This window comes from Brachyistius frenatus, unplaced genomic scaffold, assembly GCF_029030835.1.
Source record: "Brachyistius frenatus isolate BFR_SWC_R1_liver_20210118 unplaced genomic scaffold, ASM2903083v1 Contig_1, whole genome shotgun sequence".
NCBI classification, from domain to species: Eukaryota; Metazoa; Chordata; class Actinopteri; family Embiotocidae; genus Brachyistius; species Brachyistius frenatus.
Window position 1 is genome coordinate 11,056,263 of NW_027210600.1, and position 15,325 is coordinate 11,071,587.

The following is a 15,325-nucleotide window of genomic DNA, read 5'->3' on the forward strand; positions in this document are numbered from 1 at the left end:
TTATTACAAAAAAAAAAAAAAAAAAATCATACTTTTGAAGATAAATCCAACATTTGGGTCAATTAAGTTTATCATTGGTTAAAAGATAAACATTAAGATTAGTACTCATGTAATACAGAAGAGCCTTTGAACTGAGAACCTTTAACCGACCGCAATATAAAGGAAAGAAAAAAAAAAAAACCCCAACTGTTCTAAATATATTTTCATATTTTCCTCGACAGTTGATCACTAAACTGACCTGCAATCTGAGTAACCTTCGCAGAATACGTGCAAAATATAAATACACCGCGTGGCCTTTTTTTTTTTTTGATGCAGCCCCGACCTTGGGACGCTCACCTCATGCAAATCTAGATTCCTGTCCGATCAAGGTCGCGGGGTCGACTGTGAAACGACGAGCTTTTTTTTTTTTTGGGGGGGGGGGGGGGGAATGCTCCCGATAACCATCGTAGACGTCTGTCGCATTATCTTACACGTTGACACGACAGTCGGTGAGCAGCTCTTTCTGCGAGTTAACGCCGGCCGACATCGAGCAGAACCGCCAACGTCCACGGTGTTCGGGCGTCGGAGGCGGCGGCTTTAATACACATGCGGACACCGGTGAAATCAACAACAACAAAAATCGACGTGATTCTAAACAACCCTCGTAAAAGATGAAACCGAACTGACCCGACGGGGAACCTCGGCAGACGGACTCTACGTATAATGTCAAGCGGTGCGGCGGGGTGTATTTAAATAATTAAAAAAAATTAAAAAAAACAGGAAAACTTAAAAGGAGTGTAATATGCAAAATGTAATTATTACAGTATATATATGTATGTTGACCTACAGAGATAATAATAATAATAATAATAATAAAAAAAATTAAAAAAAAACTTGCACCAGAAAAGTGTGCTTAAAGAATCTTAAGCACGTCACCGGTACTTTGATGTAAAGCTCCTAAAACAACCCCGTGATGATCATGTGGTTAAATAAAAAAAAACAAAAAAAAAAAAACAATTACGATATGTGAATTAACCCTCGAACCCCCGAGACCGAAAGGTTCCTTCGACCGGACCGGGCGACGCCGGTTTAAAACGGCGGAGCGGAGGCTCGGGGTGCTCTGCGGGTTCCGGAGGAGATAAAGAGAGTCGCTGAAGCTGCAAACGTCCAGAAACATCCTACCACCTCCTCCTCCTCCTCCTCCTCCTCCTCCACCTCCTCCATCTCCTCCAACGTCCCCCCCCCCCCCGATCCAACGTTGGTAACATGCTGCTGATGAGGCTGAGTGGCGGCTGGCTGGACACCCGGAAGAGGATGTCAATGTTCGAGAGCGAAGGAAAGGTTCCCTGGGTGCCTTCTTTTTTCTTTTTTTTTCTTTTATCCCAGTGAAGGAGAGACGTGTGGACAGCGTTGACTGGGGGGGGGGGGTGGGGGTGTCCTGCGTTAATAGGCGTCTTTCTGAGTGATCAGGTGATCCTGGATCCTCTGCAGCATCTCCTGCATCCGCCGCAGCTGTGGAGGAGAGACGAGAAAAGCCACGTTAGCCACGTGGTTTCGATGCGACCCCTCGAGTCGTGTCAACGAGCCGCGGCGGGGTTGTTGTTTTGTTTTTGTTTGTTTTGTTTTTTTAACCGGGGGGGGGGGGGGGGGGGCAAATTATTGACACGTGACCGGCGTGGACGACGACGGATCGATAACAGCTCGGGAGATGAGTTTGATCTTTTAGGTCACGTGACCCGCGCGGAAACCGCCAGGCTCCCCCCCCCCCCGCCCCGCCCCGCCCCGCCCCGCGCCGGAATATTGAATAATACCGAAGCAGCGTGTTCAGGATATCAAATCAACCGATGCCCGGTTAGCTTCTTATGATTTTTTTTTTTAATGATGTTGACTTATTCTGTTGAATCAAACTGGTGTCGTCATCCCCCCCCCCCCCCACACACACACACACACACACACCCCCCCCCCCCCCCCCCACGTTAAATGTGTCGCCGTGCTTTGTGGGAACTGACGGTCTGCAGATGTTCGGTCCGGCCGGCCGCTGCGCTGTGATTGGACCGTGCGGTGCTGAATATAGCACCCGTGGGCAAAATCACACGTGTACTAACAAAGTATGACGTCACAGTGAGACTTTAATTTTAATGTTGTTTACACGGAAAAGAAAAGAAAAGAAAAAGAAATGAGGGGGGGGGGGATAATAATAATGTCTTTATTGAATGAAATAAATAGATTTTGGAGGATGAGGTGGGAGGAGAGGGAAGGAACTTGAAACACATTTGACAACATATCATCAGCTGGATCTCTTTCTATCAACGTATCCCGACCGCACCGAACAACCTCTAAAACCACAGGTAACTTCTCTGTTCCCGTCCGCTCGACCTTCGGCTGAACTGGGACTTTAAAATAACCCTAATATTTGGGCGTCGGGCTCATATCTATAGAATTGAATTAATAGTAACTTACAACAGTAACATTTCCTCTAAGAATATTTGTTGTAACAGTGACCCGCTCTGTTGACGGGACACAAAAGCTTTTTTTTATTTTATATATATATATATATATATATATATATATATCATCGTTTACAGAACTTCTATTTTGCCCCTCGAATTCGCAATCGACCCGCGGCGTTCGAGGTAAACGCGCAACTCCTCGTCAACCCGCAGAAGGCGTCGCGATCCGGACCGCGCCGTCCGAGAAACAACACGTCTTGAGCTTGCCGACGGGCCTCAGAGAGCTTCGTCGCCTATATCGGGCGAGCGCGTCTCCGGGCTGGTCTGAGCGTCCGAGGGCTCGTGGTGGTGGTGGTGGTGGTCGGGGTCGGGGTCGGGGTCGCGGTCGGGGTCGCGGTCGCGGCGCGACTCCGGTTCGCGGTCGGCGTGCCGTACCTCCTCGTCTTTCTCTCGGATGAGTTTCTCCGTCTCGCTCTCCACCGCTCCGGGCACCACGGGGATGGGGAAGTCTGTGCCGCTCTCCCTGGTCAGTTTACTGCAGGAGAGATACGGGGTCACCGGGGTGGGGGTGGGGGGGGGGGGAACCGTTTCATATTTACAGCTGGGTTTTTTTGTGAAAAAAAGTAGTTACAGCTTTCATCTATTTAAAAAAAAATATATATATATTTTTTTTTTAAAGTTTAGTTCACACTTTTAACTTTTCAATAATAATTTAAAAAAAAACGTTTTAACATCCGTATCGTTCATAACTTTGTCTCGATGTTTCCTATTTCTCTTTCAGCTCAGTCACGTTCATTCTCCTGCACATTTCTCTTTGCGTAATGTGTGCGTGCGTGCGAGCGTACTTGCGGTTGCGTTCCTTCACGACCATGCGGGTCATGCTCTGGATGCACTGGGCTCTGTAGTTCTCGTAGTGGGTCTCCCGGGTCACGTCTTTCAGGTCCTGCATGTGCGTGCGCACGAGCATGTTCCTCAGCTTCACAAAATCGCAGTGCGCCGAGTTCTCCACTGCGGACCACAACGCGAGGATCATTTACATGAATTAACGCCGCGGACGCGCCGAGACGCGATTCGCGGGATTGTGACGGGGGTCCGCGGGACGGCGCCCCCCCCCCCCCCGGCAGCGGCGATTTGCGGAGTTGCGTACCTTCGACGATGCCCCAGGGGTAGAGACGGCCTCGCACCCTCTTCCCTTTGGCCTCCACCACCGTGTTGCTGCCGATTACTGCGAAGGGAATGCTTTCCTTGATGGGGGGGCGGGGGAGGGACGACAGAAAGGTTCGTAAAATCAAAATGACGTTTTTTTTAAAAAAAAACAACAACAACAACAACAACACAAAAAACAAAGCGTCTGGCACGGCAGGTGCTTTCGGCGTGTCGGTATTTAAGGACGGACCGGTTGCAGTACCGGACTGCTGCAGTGCAGGTGTGTTTTGTGGTCGCGGGTTTTGCCTCTTCAGTGTCTCTGTCCAGCTCCCCCCCCCCCCAACCCACCCCTTACACCCCCCTCCTCGTCGTCTCCGTTTAATCCGAACCGGAGGAACAAGTCATCATTTTTTAACCCCGATTTGCGAAGAGGGACTTTTCGTTTCGCCGCTTTCCCATTCGGTTTGTCGACGCGCCGCTCTCATCGGAGGCCGCCCCGGGACGGAGAGGCGCGCCGGGCGCGCCGACTGCACCCTCTCGCGACGCGAGAAGGGCGGAGAAAGGACGACTCGCCGAGACCCCGGAGTCCGCGGCGGGCTTAACCGTCGAGGTCGCGCGCGTTTGATGGATAATTGTATGATCTGTTAAAACGAAAGCGCCGCGCGAAACCCCAAACTGCCGAACGGACGGGGACGGGAGGACGGACGACGTCCGGCGGCTCACCTTCAGCTCCAGGTCCTGCTGCTTGAACTCCTCGTCTTCGTCGGAGTCGCAGTCGGGGAACTGGTATATCTTGATGCCGTACTGCTCGATCTCCTCCCTGATCTGCGAGGACACGCGCGGGGAGATGAAACCGCGGAGTGAAAACGTGCGAAACGGAGAGAGTGGATTAAAGTGGATCAAAGGAATACGTCTCTGTCGATCTACCCGTGCGCAAGTCAACAGTTTATCGATCGCCTTGCCTTAAATTTCTTTTTCTTGACCTCGGCGGGGGTGAGTGTGTCTGCTTTGGCCAAGATGGGGACGATGTTGACCTTCTCGTGCAGAGCCTTCATAAATTCCACGTCCAGAGGCCGGAGACTGGAAGAGACACGAAAACAGACTTTTAAAAAGGACAATGAGACACAATACTCTCTCTACATGCGGCGAGCGAACGCCAGGAGTCCTTAGACGGGAGGGAAATGGGTGATTCGCTGTTACGGCAGAAGACCGATCGATACCACGTCTGCTCATAAGATGGTGTAAAATAAAATGTTAATGGTCGGACTGTGATCGGGATGAAGGGACAACACATTTATCCTGGTGGCGATCCGCAGTTATCCGTACGCGTTTTTTTTTTTTTTTTTTTGGTCAAACAATAAACCCACAAGTCTGATCTGTAATTGTACGTTGACAGCCCGAAGATGTTGATTTGACGTTCAAATGAATCCATGAGATGACGTCTCTGCCAGCGGCAGCAAAGGTTTGCTCGTGTGTGTGTGGTGTGCGATGGGTAATGTCATAAGCTCACCAACAGAGGGAGCAGTTCCTCCATCACTGTCACATCGAAAAATGCACCTTGGCACCTACGCCTGAGCTTTATGGCAGATTTCCTCCATGACCAGCGATGCGGAACGGTGCTGAGCATGCACAAATAACACTGAAAAGCACCACTCGGCACAAACAACTGATCAGCGTGAAAGCACCGCACCGGATTTAAATTCACCCGAAGGCGGCCGAGAGCTCGGCTCCGGCCGAGAGAGGCTGCATTAACAATTCAGGGGGCCGAAGGCGCTGCAGGTAAATACCGGAAACACCGGATACGCGCGACGGATCTCTCGTTACTCGGGCGGCCGGGTGCTAAAAGACAAAGGCCGCGAAGGAGCACGTGTGCGGCGGAATGAAAAGGGAAGGGAACACGGGTCGAACGAGCTTCCCCTGCTTTTCAGCAGGAAAGGGTTTCCCCGTTCACCAATATCGGGAGTGATATAAAAGAGAGAGAGAGAGAGAGTGTGCCGGCCGACTGATCCCCAGAGGAGAACTGCGGCGCTGTCGTACCCGTGACCGAAGGGGGAGATGAAGTAGAGGCAGCAGTGTACGCGGTTGTCCTGGATGTTCTTGCGGTTGAGGCCACTCTCGTCCCTGAAGTACTGCTCGAACTGCTGGTCGATGTAGTCGGCCACCGACTTCCAGCTAGAGCAGAAACACAAACGGAGAGGAGGGGGGGGGGTACTGTTCAGTCTCCGAGGCAGCGAAGGCCGCCGGGCAGCTGAGCCCGACTTTCTGCTACCCGCAGCGGCGCTGAAATAGAGCTTCTCCCTCCGTGCACCGTGAAGGCTCACGGTTTCATTCAGACTGCAGTTATTTATTTAATGATTGGAAGATGTTTGACATGCACCATTCAGTGTTGTTTACAGCGTCCCCGAACCCGGGGGTGTCCACGATGGTGAGCTTCAGCTTGACGCCTTTCTCCTCTATGTCCACTGTGTGTTTGGTGATTTCTACCGTTTGCGTGATTCGCTCTGCGGGAGAGACACAAACGGACATCAGTTGTTTTTTTTTGTGTTTTTTTTTTAATATCAGCGACTGCTCGCGGCAGCACAAAGAATATCCAACAAAAAAAAAAAAAAAAAAAATGAAAGTCTTGCGGGTTCCTCACCTTCAGCGTTGAGCAGCTTCCTATCTTTGTAAAGATCTGTGAGAAAGAGACTGTTGACCAAGGTGGACTTTCCCAGGCCAGACTCGCCTTCAAACGAACAACAACAAAGAGAAAAAAAAAAAGAAAAAAAAGACAGGGAGGCTTAAGGCTTTGTGATTATCAGTCTCTTCAAAGTAAAAGGTGGGTTAAACATCAAATGTCCGCCAATGTGCGAAGTGGTATTTTACCTGCCACCATCAGCGTGAAGTCAAATCCCTTCTTTACCGACTTGCGATGCACCTGGTTTGGCAGCGTTGCAAAACCCACATATTCCTTGTCCTGGTCCTAAAAACGAACACAAAGACAAGAGAGTCCATCAGGGTCACGCACATTACCATGCTTATACGACGCTGTCGTTTTTCAACGCCAACCACTCCAAATATGTTGGACAGATTGTCCCAGTCTCAATATGTCAACGTTTGGCCCCTGGATTAAGTCAACAACACAAGAGCAAAAAAAACAAACCCAACAACAACAGACAAATAAGCACAAATAAACTGCTTTTTGTTTTGTTTTGTTTTTTACCACAGAAAGCTTCATATCAGTTTTAGACTCGCACACAGTCCTCTAAAAACTCGGTTGCGTCCCGTGAAGCGCATCAGTCGGCCTGCGGGCGGACTCGCACAGGACGTGTCGCATCTAACAGCGCGACTAAGGCACACGGGGGCTGGTTTATTTTGGGGTTTCTTGACGGAGCTTCCTCGTATTACCTCGTGATTGTCATACGGGTCGAATCGACCCCAGGGGCTCTTTGACCTGCAGGGACTGATGGAGGACAAGTCAAACTCCACGCTCAAGCCGGGGTCTGAACCTGGATCTGACTGGGCTCTACCCGCCACGGGCGGCCGCAGATAAGACGGGGTGTGGGGGCGACCTTCGCCCTCGGCCTCCCTGTCCGCATCGTGAGTCCGGCGGTGGTCCTGGGGGTCTTGCATAATGTTCTCCACCTCTGCGTCGTCCGATTGGCTCGAATGCTAGAGGGACACCGAGGTCGGGGGGGGGGGGACGGACGGGTGAGAGGCGGCGGCGGCGCGGAGGACGAGGTGGAAGGAAAATACACGGGAGGAGGACGAGAAAGGTTGAGGAGAGGCACAGCGACGGCGTACAAGGGAGGGTGGGAGATCCAGAGGGCAGGAAAACAAAACAAAAAACGGTACACTTTTTTAGAAACGGTCTTAATATTTCATGGAAGACGGCGTTCAATTTTGAGAGTTGAGACGCGGCAACAAAGACATTTACAAAGCTGACAATTCACTGCAAGAAGTAAGGCAAGAAGAAATCTTCTCTTCTACGACGGATACTTAAATATGAGCACGAGCCAGCCGCAGTCTCCTTCCCGAACGTGAAAATGTTGAGTTTATTTAAAACAGATTCTTCTCACTTGTAGTTTAAGGCCAGCAGGTGACAGATAAAGGAAAGAAACTGGTTTAACTGGTTGTAAAAAAAAAACAACAACTCTGGATGAACCTTTGACTATGAAAAAGATGGAGGCTGAATGACCCGTATTCGTCAGGAGAAGGATCACGTTAGAGCTGAACAGCAGAAACAGGCGTCTGCAGTGAGTTGATTTGCGTGTTGTTCGGTCACGACGAAACTAATATCGACTGAGCTGTGATAGAAAAGTTTTTGAAGCGGCGAGTGAAATCCCTCTTCCTACATTAAGGGTTATAAATCTCCAGGGCCGCTCCGTAACTTTGCAGAACTAATGTGAAGCAACGAGCTTTCTTTATAATTGTCATCAAAGGACGACTCGGTTCATCTTCACATGCCTGTTGTTTATTCTTCATTAGAAAATAAAAGATAAAAAAAACTGTAGCTTTTCCTGCCGGAGGATACACAGCTGAAGTGTCCTTCTGTTGTGTGTATCATAGACTCCAGTTCCTCCAGCTCGCCCAGTCCCCCAGACAAAAGTCTCCCTGCTCGATAAATAATGCAGCGTCCCTCCGAGAGCAACGGGGCCATTTAAATTCAGCTCTGAGCCCGCACTGTGCACTCATGCTATGTTTATGCACTCTTTATTAGATTAAGAGTTGCTGTGGCAGGACACGCGAAGCACACGGGGACAATTTTCTGTTTGAGATATATACATATATATATATTCTGTTTCCAGAGTTTTGGTCCAATGGGTACAATTAAAGTTAAGATGCTGAGGACGGGCTTGAACAAAAGACGAGTCAGGATTTCGTCTTCTAACTGTACTCTCAGGAGTTTTTTTTTTTTTTTTTTTTTTTTTGGGGGGGGGGGGGTTGCGACTGATACCTGTTCACCATCATCATGGTCCCTGCTGGGATTAGGGGAGGCTGGGCGGGAGTCGTGCTCGTCTGATGAAGACGGAGGCTCATGGTCACTGTCCTCCATGGCAACTGGGGCTGCAGTGCACTCTGCAATCTCCAACCAGAAGGGAGCACACGCGTGGCGAGGTTTAGCAAGGGCCAAAAACAGGGCGGGGAGGAGGGGGGGGGTGTTCGGTCGGGTAGGGGAAGGAGAAGGAGCCCCAAGAGTCCGCCGTTGGGAGGGGGGAAATTAGGTGCATGAGGTTTTTAAGAGTTACGAGAAGTACAACAAGAGGAGCGAACGTGTCCAGGCAAGACAGATGAAGATGAGGAGGAAGGTGGAAAAAAAAAAAAAAAAGATTAAATAAAGGCGAAGGAACAGCATATGAAACAACATACCATTTACCACAGAGATGGTATGGTTACAGAGCAGATGAGATGACTGCGTGATGCATAATGGCATTTTGAGGGGCGTCCGTTTCCACAGTTTTCCAATATAGTATTGGCCCACTTCTAGTTGTCATTCATTCCTGTGGTATTGTCCTATTAAATGTGTGAAGCACCACCAGATTTGCTCCACTCCGCCTCATGTCAGAGCCAGAAGATACGATTATCTGGCTCAGCAGCAGTTACACAATGCAAGAAAATGAAAAGTCACTTCAAGGTCTGATGAAAAGTCAAACACCAAAGAATTCACACATCATCCCAAAAACATTCCTTTATTTTTTAGACCCACTCAACGCTCCAGTATTGTTTATTTCACGTTATTTTCGCCACTTGAAACTACTTTAAGTCTGATACTAATAATTAAAGAGAGAATCTTACCATTTTAATTTTGATATCCTTCATGATTCAATGCATGTAATTCTAAAACTCCTCTGTCATTACTAGATGGTTTATGCCCTCCCACAGGCTACAGTTTCCATCATACTGGGGTTAAGGGCTTCAGGGCAGAGGAGACATTGATAGTTTCACAGTTTAGGAAATCGGTGACCTGCTTTCCTGTGCTACAACCAAAGATCAATGCTTAACATGGAGAGTTTTGTGACCTACATTGAGGAAATGGTCGATCGCGAAGCTTTGACAGCTGAAATGCACACAAATGTATTAGAACATTTTTTTTTTCCCACTGAATATTGAAAAGCTGCAAAACAGACAGAGGAGAAAACAACTTTCAGCAACATCAGGCGCAATCTGCAGCTAAAATCCCACATCCATCGATCACAGACGCAAACTTAAAAGCACAAACTAATTGTCCCGCAGAAACGTTGATCATAAAACCGCATTCAGCATCCATGCAGAGCCTCACCTCCTTTTCTCGCGTGGCGCCTCACCTGCGGTACCTTTAACCAGCCGCGTATAGTCTCTTCTCGCCTCGGCGTAGACTGCTCGTCATCGCACCACCTCCACCGGGCAGCAACGAGCAGAGACCAGAGGCTCCAGCTTTTATACGCCTCCTCCCAGAGGACACGGCGTCCTTCAGCTCCAATCGAGCTACTCGGTGGCCCCCCCGGGGGGGGGGGGAAGCGATCGGCAGCATTGACGAGCCACACGTCACCGTTCAGACGTCACGCCGACCCCGACGGGGGAGTACGTCCTCCAAAAAAGGGAAGTGCACTGACCGCCGAAACATTGGAGCTGCCGAGCTGCTTGTCAAAAACTAAGTCACGACAACCGAGACGGTTTTGTACGCGTCGATGTTTGAAATTGTCCAAAAAGTAGTGGGAAAGACGTGCGCATTTGTGAAGGGTTGGGAGGGATGTCTGGTTTTGTCTGACAAACAGTCCAATTTACAAAAAAGAAGAATGAAAAGCAAACAAGTCATCATTTCGAGATGAAACCAATCACCCGGTTCAGTACGGTTCTTCAAAAAGGTGCATCCAAATTACAAGACGTTGAGCTGCTGGAGGCCCCGTCGTAATCAGCTAAACATAACCGCTAGCTCGGCTAATGAGTTCACTCATTAAACTAATAAATGAATTAATTATAAAGTATTTATATACCAACCGACTTGCGCGCCGCATTAAGCATTAAGAATTAAGATGATTTCCTCATTCATAAGCAAATTTATGCAGCAAGTTGCTCCTCAACGTGAACTATCGGGTGTCTGCGATGATACGACTCATACGGCCTCATTAGCTATTATATCCCAGACCGCCATCATTTCTCCTCCCGTTTTCTTTTTTTTGTTGTTTTGGGCGCATGCAACGCACATAAAACATCTGTTGCCGGTCTTGAGGGCTGTGTCTGTGTCTCCTTTTGTTTCCCTCGGTGGCATTCCTGAACATGACCCTAACCTCAGAGGCCCGGCCGCCCATTTCTTCTCGAAGCCGCGGATACTATCAGGTTACGCCATCTTTAAATCCGAACTGATGAGGAAGGCATTGCCGCGTACAGGTGGTGCGTTTGGTTTCCTCTGCGCGGTCTAAAGCAGCTTTGTGTGACAGACTGATCGAATCAAAACGGGAACACAACTTTCCCGTCTCCCACTGAACCAGTCAGGTCATCACGCCATGATGTTCTTAGTCTTGACATTAAATCCTTTTTTTTTAAAAGCGTATAAAGTTTTAAGAAAGGGATTTCATTTTCTGACGGCCTCCGTATTTAATAAACTTGAGTCAGCTGGAAGAAAAAAAACACAAAGCACAAGAAAGAAGCCGCACAAGGTGAACAGAAGTCAAGAGCTATCAGAGCGGATTGTTATTTAGCGTGAAGTTTGTATTCCTTTCTCCAGTAAAAAGAGAAACGGGAGAATTCTTCCTAGAAGTTCAACAAATAAGAGACATTTGATAAGATTTTACTGTGTGCCCTTTTTCTACATGCTTATATTTCCACTCATCCAAACACCAACTCCATTAACCCATTTTCTCCCGTCGCACAGAAAAGCAGCAGCATCTAATCCTTCGCTTGGATTTAATCGCACTGAATTGAGTGCATAACTCCTGCAGTCCTCCAAAGCAAATGGTCTGACATCGGCAAAACTCACAGGCAGGTATTTCCTATAAGTCAGCCTGTCCAAACCAAAAGAATGAGCACTTCCTATCCGGAGACAATAGAAAACCAACGTCAGGCTGTTGTGCGTGAAGCAGATAAATCAATACGCTTATGAGACACATGAGTGACTGGCAATATAAACATCAGTCCTGGTCTGGTGAGACATGAAAGCACAAAAAAAGCAACATCATTTTTTTAAATTTTTTTTAAAAAATCGGACAGGAAACCAACAAACAAGAAAGTGTTTATGACTTTGACCTCAAACTGTGGATTAACTTTAAGTAAAAGTTACAGAAATGTCATTGAGATGTGAAAAAAAAAATGCTTCTGCTGCATAACCAGAATAAAATCTGATGGGCTTTGACGTCATTTCCATCAGGTTACCACACAGAGTCTCCCACTGGAGCGAGTCTCAGCCGAGACCTGAACCAATTACAATTTCCATATCTGGCTGAGGGTTAGTTCGTGGACTTTAATAAGCCGCCTTTATCATCACTGATTCCCCTGCATTTATTCAGTTTTATCTGTGTTCAACACGGAGATAAAACTGAATAAATAAGCCTCAGACTGCGAGTGAAACCACAGTGTGGCTGGTTCAAGTCCAAAACGTCACAATGAGGCCCTGAAGCAAAACATATGACTGGAAATGCCTCAAAAACACAACGGCTCAAGAACTATTTTATGACAAATAAGCGTTCATGTATAGTTCGACAACCCGGGTCCAATTAAAGGCTTCCTCGCGCAATTTAAAATGATTTAAAGACTTCCTCTCATTGCTTAAAACATTTATCCACATTTTTACACTGCCAAATAAATGAGACATTAGGGCCTTTGGTAATGACATATTGTACTTTGTCAGCAGCGGCTTCTTTGGCATTTCCCGCAATACTGATAAAAATGCATTAAGGGTGCATTGAAGACTCAAAATGGACACAAGGCTGTTGGCCTGGAATTCAGTGTTTGTCATGTCAAATTTGACTACGGAGCTGTTTATTGCGTATACACTCCAGATCAATGGATCCAATCATTTTAATGAAATTTAATAAGCAGTCTGGGGAAGCAAGTGGTAGGTTTGCTGCACAGCTACTGAGACAAATAATACCCTTGGAGGTCTTTCAGTCAAAGGTTATCGAGGAGACCGCTGGGAGAAAAGTAACCCCTCGAGCACTTCTGAGAGATGAGGGACGTATTTTTACGACAGGGCTAAAACCATCATGGATAATTTATGCAGTACCTGAGAAACAATTGAAGGACATGAAACCAAGTTGAACGTAAACAAGTAGCGTGGTCGAGTAGGCTGCTTTGTTACTGTTGGATGGAGGTAGTGGGTATGGCTGACGCAGTGCTGATGGATGATGATTTGTTGCATTAAACACAGCTCTCAGGGGAAAGCCTTCTTCAAATGCTCCTTCGTACGACATCATGGGAAATGCAATCAGAGGCTGCCAAAAGTCATAAAGAAACTATACTGCATGTAGTTATTGACCCTCAATGATGAAAGCACAATTCAGCTGGGGGAGGAAATGCAGTCGACAGAGTCGTTTAAAAATCGAGCTACAATAATTGCTGTGCTATTTTTCACTGAATGATACATCATTTTTACTTGGCAAGGTTTGACCCCGTTGGCAGGAATGCTTACTTAACTGCGTACCGGCGAAGCGTAGGAGATGGCGTGTAGCTGGGAGTCGCAATTATGACATTACGTACACTGTGACGTGAAGCTACTGTTGAATTGTTTTCGGAAAAAGCGTGCACGTGGATGTGGCTTTTCAAAGGCGTTCACATCCGAAACAAGCAACGCGTATTCCTTTACAAAAAAAATGTGAACGTTGTGGACCGCGCAGGCTGAATACCAGCAAGGTTTCCCCTTGTGATGAGGCCAGCAGCAGGTGGTGAAGTGAGCCATGTGCGCTCTGTGTGAATGCTGTGGTTGTTTGGATAGTTATAGCGGGGCTCTGTGTGAAGCTGGCTCAGAGAAGAGCAGAGAGAGAGAGGGAGGGAGACAGAAATAGTTCCCCCTCACCACACTCTCCCACAGCCATAGAGCTCATGCAAACGTTCACGTGACCACAACTCCACATATCCAGTGCAACAGAAAAAAAAAAACAATGAAGACTCCGGTTGTTCTCCGAGAGAAAGCAGGAAAGGGCCACGGCGGGATAACGACGGATCCGGTGCCCCGGTGATGCGAGTTCCTCGAGCCCCAAACGTATTCCTGTCGGCGCCAACGACTGTGAAACAATGTCTTCCGCCATCGGAGAGGCCGGCTCGCGACACCGTCAATGCATTAAGCTGTCACAGCTGATCAATACATGTGTCAGTCAATACGTGTGTTTTGATATCTCAAGAGATGGACAACAGGGACAAAAAAAAAAAAATCTCACTCACGCGCGCACACGCACACACACGCACGCACACACACACACACAGACGCCGTAGCTCCTCTCAGCAGCTGAGCAGAAAATGATCTTTACTTGTGAAAAACCCTATTTATGCAGGAAGTGCAGTCACATGCATTCGTGCGAGCGGTTCAGCTCAGGAGCATACTCTAAACTCTGACGCATGTGTATGGTGCGCACGGACAGGGAAAACCTGCAGCCGCAGATGACTACGTTGGAAAGTCAGTGAGGAAAAACCGAGAGCAAGTCACAAACACTTAAATTGCAGGGTCAGAAGGAGAGAAAGCAGCAGCCACATACCTCCGTATCAATGTTTGCTTCTGAATTTGCTGCCATATTGTCCCTTCAGAACGAGTCGTATTCCTCTGGTTTCACCGGACGGCAGGGATGAAGTGGAAGGGCCTTGAACGGCTCCGCGGACAGTGTGTCACTTCTGTAGTTTCTGGGCACCCCCACGTTACGTAAGCACATCTATTTTCCGAGCCTCACCGATCAGACGGCATCCCGTTTCCTCCTCCACATCTCCTCACACTCGGTCTGGAAACATCTTCTTTTTTCTTTTTTTTTTAAACAGGTACACCTTCGATCTCTGCCACTCTGCATCAGGAGCGTTTCAAGAGCTCCACCCTGCTCTCCGGTTTGGTCCAATCTGCGGCTCATATGCAGATGAGAGGCAGCAGCTGGTGTGTGCGCGGCCGTCCTGCCTTGAGAAGAGCTGCTGTTCTGCAGGAAAGATCCGCAACATCTGCCCTGACGGCTTGTTACGAGCCTCTCATGCCCTCGTTCTTAAAGACGCACACGAGTGATCGCACGCGCACGCACGCACACGCACACACGCACGCACACACACACACACACACACGCACGCACACACACACACACACACACACACACACACACACACATACACTCAAACAGAGTCTTTGTCACTACCGGACGACATGAGTGAAGAGCGCAGACACTGTAAGTGGCAAATGATTTTATAACTGAATAATGGATATGAACTATGACTGCAATAATACGGCTGGAGAAACTGCTTTACCAAAACATCTGGCCAAAATTCAAGACATGGGGTTGAGCATTAGAGGAAGGCAACAGCAGCGTGCACATAACTTCTTACAATGGACATCACATCCAACCCAGACCTCCCAGCTGGCAGTACCAGGGCCAGAGCGGCACAAGAGGAGTGAGTGTGTGTGTGTGTGTGTGTGCGTGTGTGTGTGTGTGTGTGTGTGTGTGTGTGTGTGTGTGCGTGTGAGTGTGTGTGTGTGTGCGTGCGTGTGTGTGTGTGTGTGTGTGTGTGTGTGTGTGTGTGTGTGTGTGTGTGTGTGTGTGTGTGTGTCCATGGTGGGGAGGAGAGGCGACTTGTGGCCTACATGCTACAAATAATCTTTTTTATCTCATACA

General features: G+C 48.2%; 1 protein-coding gene across 1 annotated transcript; it reads right to left on the minus strand.

The window, feature by feature from the left end:
* Positions 1-746: 746 nt before the first annotated feature.
* Positions 747-14,698, minus strand: septin4b (septin 4b). Its single transcript, XM_069689845.1, has 11 exons — positions 14,219-14,698; positions 6,441-6,537; positions 6,214-6,300; positions 5,953-6,076; positions 5,613-5,747; positions 4,538-4,655; positions 4,299-4,400; positions 3,577-3,673; positions 3,275-3,437; positions 2,865-2,964; positions 747-1,491 (listed from the first exon to the last, which is right to left on the minus strand). The coding sequence occupies exons 1-11, from the start codon at positions 14,252-14,254 to the stop codon at positions 1,423-1,425; spliced, it is 1,128 nt and encodes a 375-aa protein (XP_069545946.1). The 5' UTR covers positions 14,255-14,698; the 3' UTR covers positions 747-1,422.
* Between the last annotated feature and the right edge of the window lie 627 nt (positions 14,699-15,325).